The 24,410-nt window shown below is 44.2% G+C and overlaps 1 protein-coding gene across 1 annotated transcript in view; it reads left to right on the top strand.

Annotated features, from left to right (window-relative positions):
• VAT1L (vesicle amine transport 1 like) overlaps window positions 1-24,410 on the top strand; it is a 162,394-nt gene that overhangs the window by 61,598 nt on the left and 76,386 nt on the right. The window contains exons 4-6 of the mRNA XM_080644355.1: window positions 11,536-11,678; window positions 18,932-19,035; window positions 21,123-21,178. Coding sequence (XP_080500481.1) covers window positions 11,536-11,678; window positions 18,932-19,035; window positions 21,123-21,178 — 303 coding nt within the window. The remainder of the gene's footprint in view (window positions 1-11,535; window positions 11,679-18,931; window positions 19,036-21,122; window positions 21,179-24,410) is intronic.

Raw genomic sequence — 24,410 nt, 5'->3', positions numbered from 1 at the left:
CTCAGCACAGTCTGAGCAGGGGAAAGGTTTAAATGTTCACCCTTGCAGTCAACGGATGGGCAGAGCTAAGGGAGACCAGGAAAACCTGGGGTTTGGCAGCATAGCTGAGGGAGCAGGGAGGCTGAAATCCTCTAGGCATCGGAGCCTCAGACCTTGCGAAAAGGGATTGGGGTTATTTCTCTCCTTGCTTCTCTGACTCACAGAGGACTGTGTTAGTCAGGTCCTGATCTGCTGATCACATGTACTAAACCCACGCGTTGTGATGTCAACCTCAAGTAGGAAAAGAAGGCTGCTGCAATGCCAAAACAGACCAAATTGGAAGAAGGGAAACTTTATAGACTGCCGGATCTCAGCACTGGCTGTGCATTAGAATTACCCAAGGAACTTATAAAATACGTACTAATTCTCAGGCCTCACCGTGGTTTTAAATAACATATCTGATATTAAGATATCCTGAGCATCTTGAGGCCTCAGCATCTAAATCACACGGAGGCAGCAGGGCCATTTGAAGGTCATTCTGTCTGATGACGAACTGAGCTGTACCAGAATTCCTGGAAGGCTTATTAAAACTTCTATTCCCAGGCTGCACCCCCGAATCTCTGAATCTGTAGGTCTGGGCGGAGCATGAGAATCTGCTAACAAGTCTCCAGACAGTGTGGCTGCTGCTGGTTCCAGCCCACATATTGAGAAGTACTGATCCACATACTAATATATAAAAACCCAGGGTCCATAACATCCAAAACGACTGAAGGCTTGACTGACTGACTGCCAGGGGGGCTGCGGATCAGGCCCGAAGAGAGACCTGGAGAGAGAATCAGGGTCTGATCCATAGCCTTTGTGGCAGCTATTGATCAGCCCTTGCCTCTCTCTTTCTCTCAGGACCTGGCCAACAGCTGCGCCTCTCTCTTTCTCTCTCTCTCTCTCTCTCTCTCTCTCTCTCTCTCTCGGGCCTCTGCTGGGGCTGCTGATCAGCCCTGCTTCTCTGATCAGGCACGTTGACAGGCCCAGAGATGCTGACTGGCATGGAAACTGACCAATCAGAACCAAATCTGGGTGAAATGCGAGGAGCCAATGGCTGCTTAGGAGGCGGAGCTTTTGATGCTGACTAGCATAGAAACTGACCAATCAGAACCTAATCTGGGTGAACTGTGAAGGCAGAACCTAAGGTGGGGGCTGAGGAGGGGTGTTAAGGGTTGTTTGGTGTAAGGTGTAAGAAAGCAGTTCAATTTTTTAATGACCGGTTTGGCAGTATAGTGCATATGGCTGGCTATCAGTCCAGATATAGGGATTATGTATTTTTGTCTGCCAAGAGCATTTCCTCCTGATGAAAAAGGCTCCCCCCTCCCCTATTTAAGCAATCCTATCCTATATAATCTATCTATACTACTAAAAGAGTAATATGCTAATTAGACCGAATCGACCGGCCATCTTTCGGATGTCCGACTTCCTTCTGGACAAAGCCATGGTGGTAGGGGCCAAGGCAGAGGCTGTTAGGGGTGATCAGGCCAGCAGGGGAGGGCAGTTGGGGGCGAGATCAGGCCAGCATGGGAGGGCAGTTGGGGGCAACCAGGCCGGCAGAGGAGGGCAGTTGGGGGCGATCAGGCAGGCAGGCAGGCAGGCAGAGAGGTTAGGGGCGATCAGGCAGGCAGGCAGAAGGGTTAGGGGCAATCAGGCAGGCAGGCAGGCAGAGGTCATTAGGGGCAATCAGTCAGGCAGGCAGGTGAGCTGTTAGGAGCCAGCAGTCCCAGATTGCGAGAGGGATGTCCGACCACCAGTGGGATCGGGTCTAAACCGGCAGTTGGACATCCCCCAAGGGGTTCCCGATTGGAGAGGGTGCAGGCTGGGCTGAGGGGAACCCCCCACCCCCATGCACGAATTTTGTGCACCAGGCCACTAGTAAGAAATAAAAGATATTGTCTGCTACGTCTTCCCAAAGAATGTGTCTACTGCTTTTTGGATTAAAAATTGTTTTCCCTACCTTAAATTTCAAGCAGTTGAAAAATGCCTGTTCCACTCTTCACTTTCACTCCTTTTCTCTCTTCCCCCCCAGACATGTACCCCTGGAGCTTCTGGCTGTTGAAGTTCTCAGCACATGTGTGTTTCAGGGAGGCAGTGGCATGTGTAGCTCAGCAGTTTTGCAATGACAAACAAGATAAAGATAAAGAAATGCTGGCTGATTCTTCATGTGTACCAGGCGAGAAAAGAGAATGTTCTTTGCTGCTTCTGATGGCAATCACATGGATCAGCCCACACAGTGGGATTTGAATTTCCTCTCCTTACAACAACCAAATCAACTAAATTGTTGACAGGCAAATGACAGCCCTGATCTGAAAAAAAAAAAAGTCTCCGACCTTGTGTCTAAATCCCAACGTGGGAGTTTGTATTGTCACAGGTAAAGCACAAGTATGGCTCTGGTATTCAGTATACAAGAATGATAACATCCAGTTATCTTTTCTAGTCCAAGTGCCTCTGCTTTAATGAAAATGAAAGAGTAAAGTGACAGTTCTTCAGAAGAAGAAAAACTCACCTTGCCATTTCCTCCAGGCATCCTCTCAGGACATTCACAAGCTCTTTCTGCTCATTCTTTTCCCTTCTTTGACCACATGAATGGCCTGTGGTTTCCATGAGCTGCTGAAAAGTGGAAACAACTTTCAGAAGAGTTCTGTTTTAAAAGTGATCTCAGAAATAGTCAAGCTAGCAGTAGAGGGCTTCATTTTCCACCAAACTTGGGGAAATGAGTCAACTTTCCTTCTCTATGGGGGCTTCTTCAAATAGACTATCTTTAGCCCAGATAAAGAACCAGGCAGTGTGACCTACAAATTGTAGAACCAGAGAGACCATCGAGATTGTCAAGTCCAAGTTCCCACTTTATCTGGTCTCTCCCTTCACGTGTCTTCATGACTTTAGTGCTCATTTTCTGCACACTTTTAAGAATGTAGTAGTGTACCAGTGTAGTCTTATCCTAGAGTTCAGTGGTTGGAAGTGGTGTTTGTACTCTACTGGTATAGATGTATAATTGTACTTTTAGTAGCATATTTATTTTATTAATATCTGTTGCCTCTATTAGAATGCTAGCTACAAGATAACAGGGACCACATATGACTTTGTCCACCTTGGTATTTTCAATACCTTGCTTAGTGTATAATCTATCAGGCACTATTCAAATAGTCCTGTCATGATAGAATGAATGACTCAGTGAAGTAATAGAGAGGCTAAGATTCAAAGGATGACCAGCAATCAGCCAGGAAAAAAGAAAGGGAAGAGGATTCCGAGCAGTGAAAACTGCGTGTGCAAAGGTCCTATGGTCAGAGAGTGGGTGGACCTTAAGAAAGACTGAGCATTTTTCCATATGTTCAAAGCTGGAATACTGTTATATTGTGAGAAACAGCGGGGGAGTTAGATAGTATCTACATTATAGAGGCCCTTTTAAGCCAACCATTCTTTGCCCCTTACTTAGTTGAATCTCTGATGCAGAGTCCTGAATCTCAGCACACTGACAGGGTCATCTGTCCTAAATTCCCATTTAGAGAGTAACCAGAATTTCAACCAGGCTCAGTCCTACGCTCAGGGCAGTTACAGCTAACCACTTGCATTTATTGAGTACTTAGGATGTAATAGGCAGTGCATCAAGTCTTTTGTGGAAATTTATTTGCGCCTCTAATCATTTATTCTTTGTGCCTAGTTAGGGATGCAAATCAGCTCTCTTGTAACTACTGTTCCTGGATCCCCCACAGTCTATGCTCTGCTTGAGGGGACTCTAGCCCTGGAATTAGGATTGATCTGGTTAAAGTATGTTCACCCAGGTGAACCTGAGGCATAGCCATTCAAAGAGCAACTCAGTGAAGTGCCTAAGACCGATGCCAAAGACCAGGGCTTTTCTCTAAGACTCTAGTCTCATGTCAGCAACCTGAGTGCTTAGCTAGATGGATAGGAAGACTCCTAGCAGAGTGGCCTTGCAGCTGAGTTGGACTCCCAGCTCTATCATTTACAAGCCATGTAACCTTGGGCAAATTCCTTTCCCTCTCAGAATCCCCATTTTCAGGTATAAAAAGGAAACAAAAATACTCTAAAAGTGGTTTGAGGATTTAATGAAGCACTTGAGCTCAGTACCTAGCACATGTTGAGACAAAAGGCACCACAGCTGCTGTTACTGCCACACGGGGAGCCATGGGGAGGAGGAGCAGAGGCTAGCTGCAGAATTCTTCATCCTAAAGAGGGAAAGGAAAATCAATTAAAAACAAGTACATGCATATCTCCCTTTATTGCTGTTGCTGGGAGAATGGATTGTCTTGTTCATTTTATGTTTCAGGTCTGCAGGTAAATTGCAAAATCCTTTTTATTGAAAATTCATTCCGCCTTCCACAAATGTTTATTGAGTCTGTGCTGTTTGCTAGGCATGTGGGATAAACAAGGATAAATTAGGTGCTGCTCCTGCATTCACCTTGGGAGTTGGGGAAGTGAGAGTACAGATTTTCTATAAATGTGAGGGGAAGCACTGTGCTGCTTAAATATAGAACTCATAGCATTATTTCCTTTAGGAAATCATTGAGGATCTTGCAAGGGCCTCTCATCGCCTGATTGAAGTTTTACAGAGCTAAAAGGTGTGTGTGGGTGGTGGGGGATGCTGCCAATAAATGGGCACTAAATTTGTGTTTTCCACCCATTATCTATACTAATAAAAGGGTAATATGCCAATTAGACTGCGTCGACCGGCCATCTTCCGGACATCTGACTTCCTTCCGGACAAAGCCATGGTGGTGGGGGCCGAGGCAGAGGCAGTTAGGGGTGATCAGGACGGCAGGGGAGGGCAGTTGGGGGCAAGATCAGGCCGGCAGGGGAGGGCAGTTGGGGGTGACCAGGCCAGCAGTTGGGGGCATTAGGCAGGCAGGCAGGTGAGTGGTTAGAAGCCAGTGGTTCTAGATTGTAAGAGGGATGTCCGACTGCCGATTTAGGCCCAATCCCGCCCGCAGGGATCGGGCCTAAACTGGCAGTCGGACATCCCCCGAGGGGTCCTGGATTGGAGAGGGTGCAGGCTGGGCTGAGGGATACCCCCCCATGCATGAATTTTGTGCACCAGGCCTCTAGTTATTTATATAATAGTATAAGTTATTATATAGAACACTTGCATATTATACTAATTATATTACATATTATGTATGCCTATATAATAATCATATTATTACATTACAATAGTCCTCCCTTTATCCACAGGAGATACATTCCAAGACGCCCAGTGCCTGAAACTGCAGCTGGTATTGAACCCTATATATGTTATGTTTTTTTCCTACACATGCATATCTGTTATAAAGTTTAATTTATAAATTAGGCACAGCAAGAGCTTTACAACAATAACTAATAACAAAATAGAACAATTATAACAATAAAAAAAGTTACTGGAACACAAGCACTGTGACACCACAACAGTAGATCTGACAACTGAGACGGCAATTAAGTGACTGGCAGGTGGCAGCGGATACAGTGTGGATACAGCTGGATCACAGGATGGCTCACATCCTGGGCAGGATGGGGTGGGATGGTGTGAAGCTTCATCATGCTACTTAGAACTGTGCACATTTTAAAATGTATGAATTGCTTATTTCTAGAGTTTTTAATTTAATTAAATCTTCTAACTGAGGTTGACCTCAGGTAACTGAAACCGTGGAAGTGAAACTGCAAATAAGGGGGTGATACTGTATTTATACGAGTTATCCTATCTAATAAAAGAGTAATATGCAAATTAACCATCACTCCGCTGCACCCACAAGCCAATCAGGAGTAAGTATGCAAATTAACCCAACCAAGATGGCTGCAGCCATGGAGAGAGCAGGAGGGAGGCTTGGGTTTCCCTGGCGATGGAGGAAGCCAAGCTTTCTGCACACCCTGGCCGGCCCAGGCCTGCACTCCAGGCTACAAAGTTTCAATTATAGTAGATAAATAAATCCCAACAAAAATGGCAGCAGCCACAGAGCAGGAGAGAGCAGGAGGCTAGGGTTGCCCCCAGCGATGAAAGAAGCCAATTTCTGAAGCCCTGGCCTGCCTTGGCCTCCGCTTAAGGCTACAAAGTTTCAATATAGAAGATAAATAAATCCCAACAGAAATGGCTGCTACAATGGAGCGAGCAGAAGGCTTGGCTCCACTCCAGGCTACAAAGTTTCAATTGTAGAAGATAAATAAATCCCAGATACCAGGGCCTCCACTTGGGTCGCTGGGGGGCATGGCTGGCCTGAAAACCACCACAGGCCCCTCGCCCAGGCCGCCCCACACCCCAAGGGAACCCCCAACCCTGATCCGGGACACCCTTCAGGGCAAACCAGCTGGCCCCCAACCATGCACCAGGCCTCTATCCTATCTAATAAAAGAGTAATATGCAGATTGACCATCACTCCAACACACAAGATGTCTGCCCCCATGTGGACACAAGATGTCCACCACAAGATGGCCAGCAGGGGAGGGCAGTTGGGAGGGACCAGGCCTGCAAGGGAGGGCAGTTGTTGGTGATCAGGCCAGCAGGGGAGGGCAGTTGGGAGGGACCAGGCCTGCAAGGGAGGGCAGTTGTTGGCGATCAGGCCAGCAGGGGAGGGCAGTTGGAAGGGACCAGGCCTGCAAGGGAGGGCGGTTGGGGGCAATCAAGCCTGCAGGGGAGGGCAGTTAGGGGTGACCAGGCCAGCAGAGGAGGGAAGTTAGGGGTGACCGGGCCTGCAGGGAAGGGCAGTTGGGGGGACCCAGGCCTGCAGGGGAGAGCAGTTGGGGGGACTAGGCCTGCAGGGGAGGGCAGTTAGGGGGGACCAGGCCTGCAGGGAAGGGCAGTTAGGGGCAAACAGGCTGGCAGGGGAGCAGTTAGGCATCAATCAGGCTGGCAGGGGAGTGGTTAGGGGGTGATCAGGCTGGCAGGCAGAAGTGGTTAGGGGCAGTCAGGAAGGCAGGCAGGCGAGCAGTTGGGAACCAGCAGTCCTGGATTGTGAAAGGGATGTCTGACTGCCCATTTAGGCCCACCAGGATTGGGCCTAAATGGGCAGTTGGACATCCTCAAGGGGTCCCAGATTGGAGAGGGTGCAGGCTGGGCTGAGGCCCGGTGCATGAATTTTGTGCACCGGGCCTCTAGTATATTATAAATGGAATATTATGTACTAGATATTAATTATATATATATATATATATATATATATATATATATATATATATGTATATATATATATATATTGTATATATTATTAATACACATATATATATAATGCTAATTATATGTTATATAATATTTGTATATAAATGTATTATATGTTTCATATATAATACTCATATATTTTATATTAAATAAGATAAATATATAAGTAACTCAGTTACTTATGTCATTTTACAACCACATGTATTTTTTCATTAAAATGAAAATGCTAACATTCTGCTTGGGTCAGAGACCAGATATGTTAATTAAATCTATGCTTTATGCCCACTCTGCAGTACTAAAGACATAGAAATATGCAAAATGAGGGGGCTTTCTTGTTACATGAAAATATTGTAGTTTCTCCTGCATCCTTTCAGCAAGTATTAGCAAACTCCTGCTATGTTCCAGGCTCTGCCCTGAGCACTGGGCTACAGAGTCAAGTGAGTCAGTCCCTGACCTCATGGAGCTCACAGATGGGTCAGTTAGCAGCCACAGAAAGCTGTGGTGGCCGTTGTCTTAGAGGAAAGAACCACAGGTCTGTGGTGTCACAGAAAGAGGCAAAAGACTCTGCCTGGGACGCTGGGAAGGGTTTGTAGAGTAGAGGCCTCAGGGGTAGTGGCTATGGTTTGTAGATGTAGATGGACGGGATGATAGGTAGGGGGAAGCAAGTGAGAAAACTAGCACTGATGGCCCTGAGTTCTGTTTTAGATACATTCAGGAGCTGATGGTGGGAGAGTGGATGTGCTCTACTGCTGATACATATTAGAATGAGACACTAGAAAACTGATATTTTACTTAAGGTTGCTCAGCTGGTGACTCATTCTGAGAATGCCATGGGATAAGGGCTGCACAGAACTTGACTCATTGCCAATGTCAATCAATGATGGCTCAAGTTCAGTGTTGCTAGGAAGTAGATATTGGAAAAGTGGTGGAAATCATGTTAATGAGGTAGCCTGGGTCATATCCTTAAGGGCTGACCTTGTGTGATTAAAGTAAAGGGTGTACTTTTCATTCTGAAAGCCATGATAAGCACTGGGACGCTTCAAAACAAATAGTGAAATGCTTGGCGTTCTGTTTGAGAAAAATCACTCTGTCCACAGTATGAAATGCACATGAAAACAGCCAGGCTAATCAGAAGAGTGCTGACATAATCTAGGGGAGGAAGTATGACAACCAAACTAAGAAGTGACAGCCATAGAGAGGTTGAGTGGAAATAACATGCTTGCTGACTAATTGGATGTGGGGACGAATGCAGAAGGAGAGCCCAGGATAACCCCACGTTCCTAGCTTCAGCGATGGGTAAATGGTGCGATTCCATCCACTGAAGCAGGAAATGCAGTAAGAGGAGTGTTATGAGTTGAATCATGTCTCCCCAAAATGCATGTGATGAAATAACCCACAACACCTCAGAATGGGCCCTCAACTGGAGGTAGGTTCTTTCCAGAAGTGGATCAAATTAATCAGTTAACTGGCACACATCCAAAACTAAAACCATCCCCATATGCCACGATATTTTGAATTGAATTTAAAAAATAGATTTACAATGAATATTATAAAAATAAATATGGTACCCATAATTCGGGTGTTCTTGAATATTTTCAGCTGAAAATTCTCACAAAAAATGATCTTAAAGTTGGTCAGGACTGCCACTTAGGGAAAACATTTTTTTTTAATAGACATGCGTGGCATGTGAGGAAGGTCTGCCGCTTGCATCTACAGACGCTTATGGCATACAATGAGTTAAATGAGGTCATTAGGGTGAGCTCTAATCCAATATGACTGGTGTCTTCATAAGAAGGGGAACTTTAGCCTGGTCAGTGTAGCTTGGTGGTTGAGCATTGACCTATGAACCAGAAAGTCACAGTTCAATTCTGGTCAGGGCACATGCCCGGGTTGTGGGCTTGATGCCCAGCAGGAGGTGTGCAGGAGTCAGCTGATCAATAATTCTTTTATCATTGATGTTTCTACCTCACTCTCACTCTCCCTTCCTCTCTGAACTCAGTAAGAAGAAAAAAAAACATAGAAAAGAAGGGGAAATTTAGATGTAGGCACACATGGAGGGAACATCAGGTGAAGACACAGGGAGAAGATGGCCATCTACAAGCCAAGGAGAGAGGCCTGGACCAGACCTTTTCCTCACAGCCATGAGAAGGATGCAACCCTGTCAACACCTTGATTTCAGACTTCTAGCCTCCAGAATTGTGGAACAATAATTTCTGTTGTTTAACCCACCCAGTGTGCAGAACTTTGCTACAATAGTCTTAACAAACTAACACAAGGATTAACTCATTTGGAGATGGTCCTGGGTTCTATCTTAGATCAGTTGAGTTTGATATGTTATTTTTTAATAGCCCGGTGAAGATAGGTGCCAAAATGATAGTTCAATATGCAAGTCTGGGACTCAGTAAGGGACTTGGGACTAGAGATGGAAATTAAGGTGTGCCAATCATTTCTGACACTCCAGCATCTACAGCACAATGTGACTGTACATACTAGGAATTTAAAAAATAGTTGAGTGGATGTCATGTTTGCTTAAGGACAGAGGGCAGGAGGGACTACACAGTGATTAGAACTTATTCTAATCTCCCATCCCAGCACTAATGAGACTAGCTCAAGCCCTATTGAATTTGAGAGGATTGCTATGTTGATTACTGATATTTACACTCATGAGTGAGGTAAGTCCCCTCTTTGTTCTCTAAAATCAGAGGATAATAAACTTAACCAAATATCAAGCTATTCTAAGAACTGAGAGCTATATAGCCTCTTTGGAGCCTTAGGTTCAGACCCATGTTCCGAAGTGTTGACCTCCCAAGTGTCTGCTTAGCTTAAATGTCAAAATAAGTTGACAACATGGCATAATAGAAACTGGCAATAACTGGAAATCAGGAGACCTTGCTTTAAATCTCAGATATGCCTTGGAAGAACTGGGTCACCCTAACCTTCCTGGATCACCTCCCCTTGTCCATAAACAGTGACGGGAAAGGTAATTGGATGATCTTCCAAGTCTGGCATTCTGATTCTCGCAATGTTGCCTTTAATTGTAAATGTTGGAAGAATTAAATTTCCACAAATTGACCTGCCAACCTAATCTAGTCCACCAATAGGAAGAAGACATGTAAACAAAGTGATAGGCAGAAACAAATATCACAGATGACTTTGGTAGAATAAGTTCCCTCCATAATAATTTATGGCTCCTAACAATGGCAGATGGAACACTGAAAAGAGACAGTATTTGGTTGTAGAATGCAACTTATTTACCAGCAAATTGTTTTTTGGGGGGAAGGTTTCTGAATATACATGGTCACAGTATTTTGTCCAATGATTTAAACTTCCAAGCATACTGAAAAATGGCATGGAAAAATCCATTTCTAGCTTCGTTTGTGATTTCTCCTGGATCACTTAACAGTTAAACCTCATGCATTAGCCTTTTCTTCATATGCCTGGACGTCTCTGCCCTGGATATAATAAGTGACTAAAGGGTACAGATGATTAAGATTTACTGAGTACCTATTAAGTGTCCTGTTTTGTGGCAGGTGCTTGACCTGTGTTACAGATTACCTCATTTAACACCCTTGTAACATGCTGTCAGCCACACCATATCTTCTCAACATGCTGAAGGTTGCTTGCTTAGAGCTTCTGTCTGTCTGTCCAAGAGGATAAGCCAGACACGCACCAGAGTTGCTGCTGCAAGAGCAACCCTCAACCAATATAAGATGGAAATTTGGTGGATAAATATTCCAGCTTCCTCACCACTTGGTTGGGATAACTCTGAAGCATATTCTACACTTGCTCATAGTCTTCAGAGGGCCTGAGTTCCAGGTGCCCCTGGGGAATAGGGGCTTGATAACATACCCTTTATGGACTGCCTTCTATTTCTGTCTTGACACCCTCGTATTTCCTGCAATTGTATTCTTGATACAATACTAACACTCGTATCTTTGCATCAGTGTCTGCTTCTTGGGTATCCAAACTAAAACATCCCCCAAGGCCCCTGTGGAGTAGGTACCATTATTGCTAACTTACAGAGAGGAATCTGAGGGTCAGTATGCTTAAATAATAGTTGTTAAGTCTTGGTGCTAGGGTTTTGCTGGCTCACAGAGACATTCCTCTACACCAGTGCTTCTCACCCAAGGGAGATTTTGTCCCCCAGGGGACACTTTCAGATGTCTGCAGACAGATTTGGCTCCTAGGAGGTGGAGAGAAGGAAGGCTGCTAAACATCCTATAATGCACAGTTCAGCTCTCTACAACCAAGACTAATTCAGCCTAAAAAATGGCCAATAGTGGCAAGCTTGAGAAATGCTGCTCTACGCCCAGCAAGGCTGGTTATTGGATGGTAGCTCTCCCATGTGACTTATTATTGTATTTCACTTCCAGGGCCAAGCTGTGGCTCAGCTGTGCTCCACTATTCCCAATGTGACTGTATTTGGAACAGCTTCTACTTTCAAGCATGAAGCCATCAAAGACTCTGTGACCCACCTCTTTGACCGAAATGCAGACTATGTGCAAGAAGTGAAAAGGTAAGGTGTTTGCTCAAAGGAGCACCAGGTTGGCCCTTGCTCTTCTCTGTCTGAAAGAACAGCTGTATTCATCTGGAAGGGGGCTAATACTACCATAGTAATAACAGTAAATATACATTGAGGTCCCAGTATGACTAGCTCTGTGCTAAATATTTCACCTATGTTAGCTCATTTAATCCTCTTAACAACCCCCTTTTGCAGAAGATAAAACGCAGGAATAGAGCAGTTAAGTACCTTGCAAAGCAAATTTATAACTTGCAAAGCCATTATGCTAGCTGCTATAACACTGCCTTAACACAGAGAAGTTTATTTCTCATTCATTCACACAACAGCCTAAGGAAATGTAGACTCCAACCTGGGTATGACTAAGAGCCAATGAAGGACCAGAGTGGTGACATGATCAGATTTGGGTTTGGGGCAGTCACTTGTTTTGATCATGGATACGTAGAGAACAGATGGGAGAGGGGGGGCTGGAGGCAGGAGATTAGTCTGCTGGCTGTTGCAGTCATCCAGGGGGACACTGGCTTCTAACCTAATCCATTTCCACTGGTGATCCTGAGCTATTGATCATGGCTATGTGCATGTGCATCAAGTGGAAAACCCAGCTGCCACCGTGTTCTCAGATGATTTGTGCATCTCAGCCCTCCTGCTGCTGAGTTTGAGGCTGGTCCTCAGGTTCTATTCCTGAGGAGGGTTTAGGGATGTCCCAGAGTGTGTTCCTGCATTTTCAGTTGATCAGCACTAAATTGCAAGGTACAAAGGAATTAAGTTGTCCAGCTAGCATCCTAATAATATGATCACAATTTTCTGCAAATCACACAGTAAGATGGAAAATCGAAGGACTAGAGGGATGGGAGACCTGGTTATCCGAGGTGGTGGATTTAGATCAGATTAAATGAGAGTTTCTTGGAAAGGAGAGTCTCCTGATAGTCTGAATTTTCAGATTTGTTATTAAAGTTTGAACATAGAGATTTGCATGTAATTTAAAATTGACCCAATATTTCCAGAGGGGCATGTAAAGAGAGCTTTACAGGGAGATACTAGAAGTTCCCCGTCTGGTTTGCAGAAGTCTGTAGATTGCAGGCATAGTTTAAAGACTTCCAGGATTTACCTATGCCTATTTTCATAACCCTTAGCTAGTCCTTCTTTGACCTAGTGTCTATCAAGCTGTGGTGGGGAAAATGAACTACCATGTCCATTCAGCGATCTTTTCTTTCATCCTCTTAATGATATTTTTGTGAGCATCCTTTCCTTTATTCATGTACTGACTCACTTAATAAATATTGAATGTCTCTGTTGGACCAGGTACTGAGCCAGGGCGGGAGACCCAGCCAGACCACTTTGAGAGTCACCATTTACGTGGAGTTTGAGTCTAGCTGGGGAAGAGGAGACAAACAATTTTTTTAAATTCCTTGATTTACAAGTTCAATATGTGCCCTGCTGGAGAAATGCAAGATGCCAGTAAACATGCAGATGGGGAAATCAGACACATTTTCCATCAAAGGGTGAGATTTGGACTGAAATCTGAAAGATGAGAATTTGGCCAGAGGAAGAGCATTTCTGACTTGAGGAGTAGTATGTGCTAGGGCCCAGTGTCAGAAAAGGCTTGGGAAATTTGAGAATCTGAAAGGAGACCGGTGCAGCTGGAGGCGGTAGGATGTGGAAAGTAGTGAGAGAATAGACTCAGGAAGGGCAGCTCTTCTGAAAATGTGAGGGACAGTCTATGGCCAGGGAGCTCCTGAAGTTCCTATTTCCCATGTAGCTGCTCCATCCCCTTGTCCCTCTCTGTCCTTGACCTGCGACCTTTAGCCCCCAAATCAGTGATTTCTCCTGATGTGAGCAGAGCAGAAGGCAACAGCATCTGAGATCTCCTGCACCATCACCTTCTTTCAAGTGTGACTTCCAGCAATTCCTTATGTGTTTAAGTAAAGACCCCGGAATTAGACTAAAAATGACTGGGAAGCTGCAAATATGTGTATGCCCTCTGTCCCACTAATCCTACCCTTAGGAAATAATCCAAAAGAAGAAAAAGGCAACAGGTCCCCCATCACCTACTGCAGAGCCAAGCACTGCTTCTGATTCACGGCAGGTGTGCAGCATATGTCCCAGGTGAATTATAGCATCGTCTGTAACAGTGAAGATGCAGAAGCAGCCTCCGTTATCAACAGAAGGAAAATAGTTCAGCAGATTACGCTACACCCACACACTTGAGTATTATGCAGCCTCTAAAAAAAAAAAAAAGATAATTATAGAGACTCTGTCACAAAATGAGAAAAATAGCCGTGGTAGCATATTGAGTGAAAAAAGAAGAATGCCAAATTTCATCTACATGGTGATCACAGCTTTGTATACCTTCTCGACTCACAAGGACATAAAATGAAAGGAAAGGGGGGAATCCAACTGCCAACGTGCAATAGGAGTTCGACGCAGAGTATTTCTTTTTTTGATCACGGATATTGTTTATTACACTATTATGTGCCTGATAAACTAGGAAAAAATAACAACATAAAATTCTGTGAGATGAGAACTCTCTTATATAACAGCCCATTGGTAAGGTTCTTTGGAACACATTCTCAGGTGTGAGCCAGGCATTGTGAAGGAAAGGGGGAAATTATTTATAATATAGACCTAACCTTCACATCGCTTTCTCCTTCTCTGCTTGGGAGGATAGAAATGACTATGCTTGAAACCAAGTGTAAGAGTAAGAAGCCTTGAATCATGTCCATCTGACTGTAGGGCCATAAAAATAAAGAGAGAAAAACCAGAGAGAGAGCCAGCGTGGACAGCCCCAAAGCAGGTGTCTGAAGGATGGGAGGGATTTCAGCAGGCAGAGGGAGGAGGGGAGCCAGTCTCAGGCAAGGCGAGTGAGCCCGGGCCAGGTGGATAATAAATAGCCCCAGGTTTTGTTGGTCTCCTCGTGCTCTGCTGAGCATTGCAGTTAGACTGTTGTATGTGTACCTCAGACAGTCCTGCAAGGACAATTCCTCACTTACAGATAAAGAAACCGAGACTTAGTGGAAATTAATGAGAGTCTAATCACCTGGATAGAATAGAAAGTGATCCAGAAAGGATTCCTGGATGTAGTATGCTAAGTCCATGTGGGAGCCATTAGTAGTAAACACTTCCTAAGAAGCACAATGTGTGCCAGGCACTGTGCTCGGCACCCCATAAACAGCCTATTGTGTACTGAGTGCTGGCTTAGCCCACTGTGTTCGGTCCTCTATCAGAGGCCTACTGTGTGCCAGGCACTGTGCTGGGCACTCTGCAATAGCCTCATCCCTCCATCACCAGCTTGGAGGTGATGATTAAAGCTATGGGACAGGTGAGTTCTCAGAGGAAAGGAATTCAGAAAAAGAAGAACTGAGTGGAGAGCCACAGGTCCACATGGAAATGAAGTTACAATAAAGCGGAATCAATTTCTTGGCAAAGTAGAAAGGTTTCTGTCTCAGTAATGGCTCTATGGGACCTGCTACCACTCAAGAGAAATTCTTGACTGATCCATGTGGGTAGGAAGCAGAGGATTATCTTCCACAGCCCCCCTGGGTCACTCTGTTGCAGCTGGGATCATTCCATGTGTGAGTTGTCCATTCATAATCTAACTCCTAGTAACCCACAGCTCCTAGGTAGCAGGGATAAAGTCAAGCCTTCATCTGCATATTCCCACATCACGCACAGAGCCTAGCATGAAGTCAACACTCGGTGAATCGTTGTCCAGTGGCTGAAAATTGAGGGCAAGTGTGTAGGACCCTGACATTGGGTGTCTCCTGTAATCTAGGATGAAAAAAAGCAGCTTGAAAATAGAAACCTCTTGGCCTTCCTGTATAGAAAAACATGGCCTACCTCTAGATATATGTATACTTATTTTAAATGACCAATTTTAAGCCTGAATTCTTCAAAGACTAAATTAAATTGACCACTTCCCCAGAGCTGCTTGCTAAAACAGTGTTTTCATAATTATACCGGTTTGAGCATTTATTAAGTCTTAAATTCAGAGCGGTGGAAAGGCCATCAGCATTGCACTTAAACTAGACTGACATTTGAATTCCAGCTGTGCTGGTTAAATCTGCTTGGGCAAGGTGCTGCAGCTGTGAGCCTTCATTTCTTCATCACAACAGGGGAGTAAAATGCCTGCCTCACAGATGGGTCATGAAGATTAATTGTTCTCCTATGCCTGGGGTATAGGAGAACTCAGAAAATGTGAGTGTCCTTTTAAAGAAGCACAAGTAGAGAGATGTGGAATACCAGTCTAAAAAGTTTTCTTCATTTCTTTTATTTATTCATTGACTTATCCATTTAATCATTCATTCATACAATCTATCAATATTTCTTGAGAACCAGTGCTACATCCAGCAGGTTGAAAAAGGCTGAGGATTAGCAGCACAAACATGGTCTAATGTTTGTGTGTCATGGCGCTTATGTTTTGGTGGAAGAGGCAGTCAGTGAATAAGTAAACAAATAAATAGAATAATTACAGCCCACAGTAGATACTAAGAAGTATCCCTTGTGGACACTAAAGCATAAAGGGAGCTAAAGTAGAGATAATTTGGGGGTGGGAGCTGTCACTTCAGTGGGGTGATTAGTTACAGCTTCTCTGGCGAGGCCAAACGTGAGTAAGGCCTGAAGGATGAGAAGGAAGGAGCCAGTTCTAAGGACAACTGGGGAGAAGGTGTTCAGGCAGAGATTATAGCACATGCAAAGGCCCTGAGGTAGGGGTTTTAGGGATAGCCAGAGGTTAGGAGGCCTTGAAAAATTAGTGTGACGTAAGGTTGGGGAAGTGGGCAGGGGCTCATAGGTTACCCCTTATCAGAGTCCAGGGGATAGAGCAATAGGCCCCAGTGGGGCAGCTAATACAGGAGGATTGATTTGGCAGGATGTGGGAGGAAATGTGGATCTGCAAGTAGAACATAGATGTGAGAAGCATCACCCAGGAAGCGAGGATTGAGGGCTGGGCAGGTCCATCAGGAGTGCCCTGGAAGTGTGCACAGCCTAGCATTTGGGGTGCTGCTCCTGAGCACAGCCATTCTGCAGGCAGGGAGAGAGGTCTTAGGAAAATGGGTTCACAGGGAGTATTTGATGGCCCAGGAGGGCTGGCTAGTAAAAGCAGAGCAGGGTCCCACTGCCAGAGGAATGAGCAAACTTGGCAGGAAATGGGCCTGGTGGAGGTGAGGAAGACAGGTGCATAGTATCTCATCCCAGGATGTAAGGTGGAGACCTGATCACCAGGTGTGAGGCACCAGCTCAGAGCTTACCAACAATCTGTGTGCTTCACCTCCCTCCTGTCCCTCCAGCCTCACCTTATAGCAAGCTCCCTCTCATTGTCTCTACTCCAGCCCTCACACTCGCTGCTTCCCTGATTCCTGCTCATCAGGCTCCTCCCATCATGGGGCATTTGCACATGTTGTTCCCTCGGCCTGGAACACTATTCCCAGCACTGTTTACTTAGCTAACTCCTTCACCCTCCACTCATCACTTCCCCAGTGACCTCTTTTCTGGCAGCCCTGATTGAGCAAACTCACAATTTAAATGGTCTCATAATATCTTTATGACACTAGACCCATTCTGTTTCCATTTAATTTTATTTGTGTAATTATTGGTTACTGTCTGCCCAATGTAAGCTCCAAAAGGGGAGAAATCAAATCTGTTTCTGCTCACCTGTATATCCCCCAGTGCCTAGTGCAGTGCCAGTGCTAATATTTAATGAGCAAATTAATTACTAATTTAACAATTGCTGGCGTGGTTCTTGAGTTACTAGCTTAGACCACAAGTCCTCAAAGTGTGGCGGTAGAATCAGCACCATCAGCATCTCCTTGGAACTTGTTAGAAATGCAAATCCTTGGGCCCCACCCCAGAGCAACTGAAGCTAGAAGGAGAGGGGGCGGACAAGTTACAATCTGCTTTAATGAGTCCTCTGGGAGACTGCCATGCACACTTCTGTTTTCGATCCACTGGCCTAATACCCTACTTCTGAACTTAGGGGTGGGACTTAAAATAACACATCTGTGTAGGTAAGAGCTATATCAGGCTGAAGCAAAACTGATAATTTTGGATGAGCCTTTGTAATGGGATGGATTTTAGGCTTGACCTGAGGATTTTGAGTGGCATATTCACATTAAGACTTGGCTGTCCATTTAATGTCTGAGCTCAAGAGATGCCCATGAAATTTCCTAGTTAGTGACATTATGGAAACAGCTGTTGACATGTGCTGCAGTGCCTAAATTTTGCTGGGGATGAGGGTGGGGATAGAAAAACTGAACTGTGTGCGAAAACAAGATAATCCTGCAAACTCACACATCTGAGGGAACACCATTCTTTTCTGAGCAGAGCAGGGCCCAGCCACAGTTGGGAGCTCTGTGAGCATAAGTATTTTTCCTACAATCTTCAGAGTTCCCTCCTGCATAATACCTTCTATTAGTGGAAGCCCAGTAGATGTTTGTTAAATGCATGCGTGAGTGAGTGAATCGGTGAAGGTATAAATAAATGAATGGAAGAAGGGATCTTCTTTCTAATAGAGTACTGCCTAATAGAGTATAAATGGTAGATTCTCCCTACTGCTATAGGAAGATCCTCTCCTTTTAATCCTCTTCCTCTAAGATTATGTTTTAGATTGAACCTGAGGATTGGACAAATGGAAGTTTGCAAATTAAATTAACATGATTTTTATAACTTCACTGAAGAGAGAGGGGGAAAGGAAAGAAAGCCAATCCCTCTGAAACCAGAAGCCCCAGGAAGACAGAGAACATGGTTTTGTTCACCACTCTATCTCCAGAACCTTGGACAGAGCATGGCACATAACTCCAAGGTCCACAAATATGAATTGTTGACGGACTGACTTATGGGGTGATTGTTATGTGGCTGGCAATGGGCCGAGCATTTCATTGGTCACCTCATTTTATTTTTACCACATGCCAGCTCCACTTTACAAAGGAGAAAGCTAAGGCACAGAATAGCTCAGTGAGGCAGCTAGATACAATGTAGACTGTCTGACCGTGATGTTCATGCTCATTCTCTAGCCCAGGCTGGTTCTCTGTATCAGCCACCAGCCAGATTCTTGGCTGCCTCCAGTTTTATGAAATTGTATAGCTGGACTTAGGAGGATAAATGCCTCTCCGGGGCTTCTGCCTTATTTATTGCTATTCCCAAGAGCTCTTAATCTTCCTGATTCTGGGAGTAATCAGTATGACACAGGAAGGGAAAGGGATTGACAGTTTGGTCCCTGACTGGTTACGGTCTTGTCCTGTGTTCTGGCCATTTAGAATCTCTGCGGAAGGAGTGGACATTGTTTTGGATTGCCTCTGTGGGGACAACACCGGAAAAGGTCTCAGCCTTCTCAAACCCCTGGGAACCTACATTTTATATGGTGAGTGCTGAACAGTAGTGGGGGACATGCTCACTGAACATTGCTCAGGTGCTTACAGACAAAGGCTCTAAAAAATGAAATGTGTTGCTATGTTAGGGCAATGCCGTTGCTCCCAAAATATTGCTATTGGCATTAGTTGTTTTCAATGATAAAAGTGACATATGTACCTACTGCCCTGTTACTCCCAGGAGTACTTCTCATTCCAAAAGAGATCAAGCCAAGCCAAACCAATGTAGTCACTGAAATGGGACTTGACCCACAGAAAGTGGCACAGGTGGGAAACCAAGGAAGGACCCACAGTAGGATGGAGAGGATGGCTGCTATATTGGGGTTTTAAAGGCAGTTCTTCAGTATTAGAGATGAAATTACAAAAAGAAAACAAACAACAGACTCTCCTTCCTCTAAACTACCCTTGTATGTCCCAATGAAGACAGAAGCCCTGGGTAGACGGAGAACAAACCTGCTTCTGCATCTTGTGATTGGGAAGATTTATGAAAGACAACAGGGAGCAGGTTTTCTCTAGCAGAGTGAGACCCCCCAGAGTCCCTCCTCTCTTCTTCTTCTCTTCTTTCCAAGCTATTTAAACATTAGTCTCCACAAAGTGAGAAAAGCATATCTGAATCCAAATGTTACATTCCAAAAACAAATGATATTGGGTTATCCAACATTTGAAATTTTTGGTACTTCTGTGCCCTTTATGTACAACAGAAAATTGAGCCTTAGTTCTGTATAACTTAGAAAAAAATACAGTTTTCTTGCTATTAGCTGAGACACTTATAAAAGAGATAGTCAAGAGGTATAAATATGCAAGCATCTTTTTGTTGTCATCCAGTCATTATGAAAGAGAGGGGATAAGCTTTCCATTGCTGGTGTATTTTGCTATTTTCAATAGTGGCCACATATTTAAAAGCCCTTGGAGGTGGACACGAAATTTTAAAATTATTACTATTGATAAGAGAAGCACTTAGCATCAATGAACAATGTAGGGATATTGGGTATGACTCACATGGTGTGACTAAAATGTGAGTCAAATGCAGATGGATAGTTTTTGCATTTTTTACTTATTTACCGATTCTATTTTTGCCCCAGTTTCATAAATTTCATGGAATACAACCCAATTGTATTGTAGTGTCTAATTTATTACATCGACTACTTGATTACTCAGTAGTTGAAGCCTAGTACCATGATGCCTGGTGGTAAACACCACATAAAACTAGAAGCAGTGATTAACTAGCTGTCAACCAGTTTAGCTAGGCCAAATAGTTAAGTTTAAAACATATATTGTTTTTTCATTAATAACAGTTCACTGAGAAGAATTTACTCTCAGTTCTATGGGGACAAGAGAGAAAACTCCTTGAAAAGGCCCCAATATGGTATCTGAACTTGTAAGAGTTCTCTCATTTACCCCCTCTGGGGACTCACAGCAGTCTTTTCTCTGTAAGAGCATCTTAGGGACTCTTTCCCAACTTCACCTCCCGTCTTCCCTCTAATAGTGCTAATTCCAATTAGCAAAGCTCAGTTTCTCATACCATTTATCTCAAGTGGTTTTTTACCTTTCTGCCTAGACCTCTCTGGAGCTAAGGCATCGGCCACAGTATTTCCGTGACTTCTGAACCTGTTTCGCTCTCATCTGCTCCTCTGTGGGACAGTTTTTCCATCCACCTAAATTCTAGCTCAGCCAGTCTCTTCCTACCCCTATGTGCCCCTCCCAAGGCAAAGCCCCAAGCCCCTCACTTGCTGAGGAGCCAACTTCAAGCCACAAAGGAGTCCATTTCTCAGTCCAAAGAATGGAAACCAGACATTTCAGCAACTCATCATCTTGTTAGAATGTTGGCTGAAAGCACATGCCCAACTTTCCAAAGTAATGACATGGTCACCTTCAGAGATCCTACTTCCTCTTTGATCCAGTGTAACTTGGTTCAAATCAAGGCACCTCGTCACTGCTCGTCCCCTCTATTAGCACCATTTCCCCAGCGGACTCAAGCTCCTGACAGTTCTGGGCTGAACAACTGCCATTCTTTCATGCATAACAAGGGATGCTGATTTTCATTAGCAGTCACTTGATTTTGCGAATCTTCCGTTTTCAGGTTCATCCAACATGGTGACTGGAGAGACCAAGAGCTTCTTTAGCTTTGCAAAATCAGTAAGTACCCATGCATGGCTAATGTACTACAGTGGTGTGGTGATTTGCATGTTGTGAGCTCTCCCATCTAAGGACATTGACCTCATAACCTAAACCTTTTTTGCCCTTCACCTACATTGTTCAGTGCAGCCTGCATTTCCACCTTGCTCACTACACATGGGCGGGACTATGACTTGGGAGGCTTTTGTGTAAACAAGTCAGCAGGGGGTGGGGGCATGTGTGTGAAACTCCAGAAAGCTTTATTTTGATGTCTATAGAGATTGCTTGTGTGTTGATATTTTAAATCATTGGTCGAAAAGAAACCAATAGTGCATTTTATTTGCTTCATGGAAAGCAAATAAATTTTCTGACCAGGTTTCTGTGGGTACTTGAGATGTCTCTGAATCCTAATTTTGTAAGTTGGAGATACAAATGGGATCCTTTTGAGCAAGTTTATTAACCATTGACTTAGATAAGCATGATCTGAATACAGTGGTCACTTTGTCTTCAGTGGAAAAGCCATATCCCTGGGCATTCACCCCATTGTGCTCCTACTCAGGCCTACATTCCCACCTAGAGCTACACTTGGGTGACTTTCCCCCAACAACAGGGGATTGCTGCTTCTCAAAAGAGCTTGCTTTTGTCTTCTCTCCTCCCAGTTCCTGTGACATTTCCCTTATTTTGTTTCCCTTACTTTGCAAGCATCTTCTGAGCACCTGCTATTTGCGGCTCTGAGCCAGACACTGGGTATAACATCGAGTGAGATAGGGGCATCTGAGGCCCTTGTGATTCTCATGAGAAAAACAACTGAAATAAGTAAAACATACCAATAACGTGATAGTAAATGGTCATAAAAGCTCTGAAGAAATGAAAAGCAGGTGCTGAAATAGAAAACGGCAGGGTGGGCTAGAGGCATTTTGAATAGATGGTTAGGTAAAGCTTGGTAAGGGGTTTAAATTCATTCTAAGTGTGGCTACGGAGTATTCATATGCCATTTAAGTGGCAACATTGGCTGCCAGAGGTTTCATCCCCAACATGCCCTGATTCTGGAATGGTTACTACTTCCTGCCCCATGAAATGAGAATTAAAGGGTCTCTGTTTTCATTTGAACTTTAAAGTTCAGCTACGGAATAAACAGGGAGCAGGAAGAGTCTAATGAAGGATGTGTCTGGAGCATGTCCCCTGGAGACAGGCTTTGTGTCACTCACAGCTGCTTTGTTGCTATGGCAGTAATTACCGTGATGTTGACAGCCTGCTGAGGGTAACCAAATCGGTCCCAAATTACATACAATTGTAATAAGTGTTTTCTCTTTCTTCCCCAAATGCACAATCACAGCACACAATTTTAATGAAATAATTGCAGGTTATCCAGGTTCGATGAAGGCGCACACAAAAACACAGCCAGGATGCAGGTTGACATTTTCCTGCCCAAACCAAGGGTGGCAATTATCAGAACACTACTAGCTGGAGGTCAAGAATGAAGGCTTCCCTTTCAGAGGCCTGGCACAATGTCAATTGGTCAGTTAGAAGCAAATTGAAAATAGGGCATGCCAAGGAGTGGAATGATACCTTTGTTCTGGAAGATTCTAGAAAGGATTTTTGTTCTATATATTCAAGAGAGGCTTGGAAATGAAAGCATGTTTGTAATCACACCGGCATTTTTCAATCAGCTATCTTAATTACGTTGTACCTTAAAACTCACACAGAGCTTGTGCACACTCTTTGTCAAGCATGCCATTTGCTTTCAGACCATAATGATGATGCTAATAATAGGTGAAGTTAGCATTGACAGAGCAGTCTGACTCCAAATTCAGAATTCCTATTCACTAAATCAGAACCATTCCTTCCAGCATTCGGTGATAATAAAGCTAGTTCATATTTATAGAGCACCTAAGCACTTTGTACGTATTAACACACTTACTCCTCAAGATGACCCCATGAGGAACCACAAGGAAACTACACCAGAGAGGTTAAGTGACTTGCTTAAGGTTGCACAGCTAGTAGGTGGAGGAACTAGGATTTGAAACCAGGAATTCGGTTCTAGAACTCAACCACAACTGTACAGCCATTGTAGAATCAGCAAGGATTCATTTCACAAATATTTATTGAGGCATTGCAGATATAGTGAAAATCAAGTCATTAATGGTGTCTTTTGCTTTTCTTCGGTAAGTAACCCATGGTCAAATACATGGCTCTCCTGGAGCTGGCCCTCAGGCCCCCGGGAATGTACTTTGGTAAAGAATTTTATGCCTGAACCTTATCCCTATGTAAGCCTGTCTTTCTCACACTTGTTTTCCTAACAATATGATTTTTTCACTTAAAAAAAAAAATCAGACCTTTTACTTTTTTGAGCCTCTTCAATCCTGGAAAGAGGCAGAATGTAAATAAACAGAGCGATAACACAGATATTATAAATGCTCATAAGTGCCCACCACATTCCTCTTGCACCAAAGGAAACACAGTTAAATCAAAACAAAGCAGTTGGATAACCATTTCTGTAGTTTAATGGGTGGCTTGCTTATTTTCATGTCTGATTGGGAGATAGGCAGCCATATTTGCCAGTTATGTGTATTCCCACAGAGGACTTTAAGCCAGGGTTTCTCATCTTTAGTGCTATTGACACTTTTGGGGTGAATAATACCTTGTTGCAAGGTGCTGTCCTGTGCACTGTAGGATGTTTAGCAATGTCCCTGGTATCTATACACTGGAGGACAGTAGATTCAGTCATCACAATAAAAATGTCCCTAAACATTACCAGTGTCCCCTCAGGGGCAAAACTGCCCATATTTGAGAGCTACTGTCTTAGCCCCAACACTATGTTTTATCCCTCAGTCCACTGTTCCTTCTTCCTGTATGACACTTTCTTACTCTTCCTTATCTGATGCATTTCCAGTCACCCCTCCAGCCTTGTCGTTACTCCCCCAGGAAAGCTGCACCTGCAGTCAATGTCATCACCCCTACTGTGTCCCCCAGCACACTTTGTAAACCTCTATGCCACCTCACTCCCTTCATCAACCCCTCCCTTCAACAACCCCTTACCACCACCACCATTCACAAAGCCAAGTGCTTTACACTGAATTCTCCCAGGGAACATCAGAGGCAATACCCTGCCACTGTATGTAGCTGAGAAAAATGAAGCATGGAGAATAACAGGGAGCAAGCTGTACAGCCAGGATTCAACTCCAGAGTTAGTAATCCTAACCATATTCCTTCACATTCCAACTACACGTGGCCGAGTGGCTGATTTTAAAGG

This window comes from Plecotus auritus (genome assembly GCF_963455305.1).
Source record: "Plecotus auritus genome assembly, chromosome: 10".
Lineage (NCBI taxonomy): Eukaryota > Metazoa > Chordata > Mammalia > Chiroptera > Vespertilionidae > Plecotus > Plecotus auritus.
Note: the sequence above shows the minus strand (reverse complement) of the source record. Positions and strands in the feature narration are given on the sequence as shown.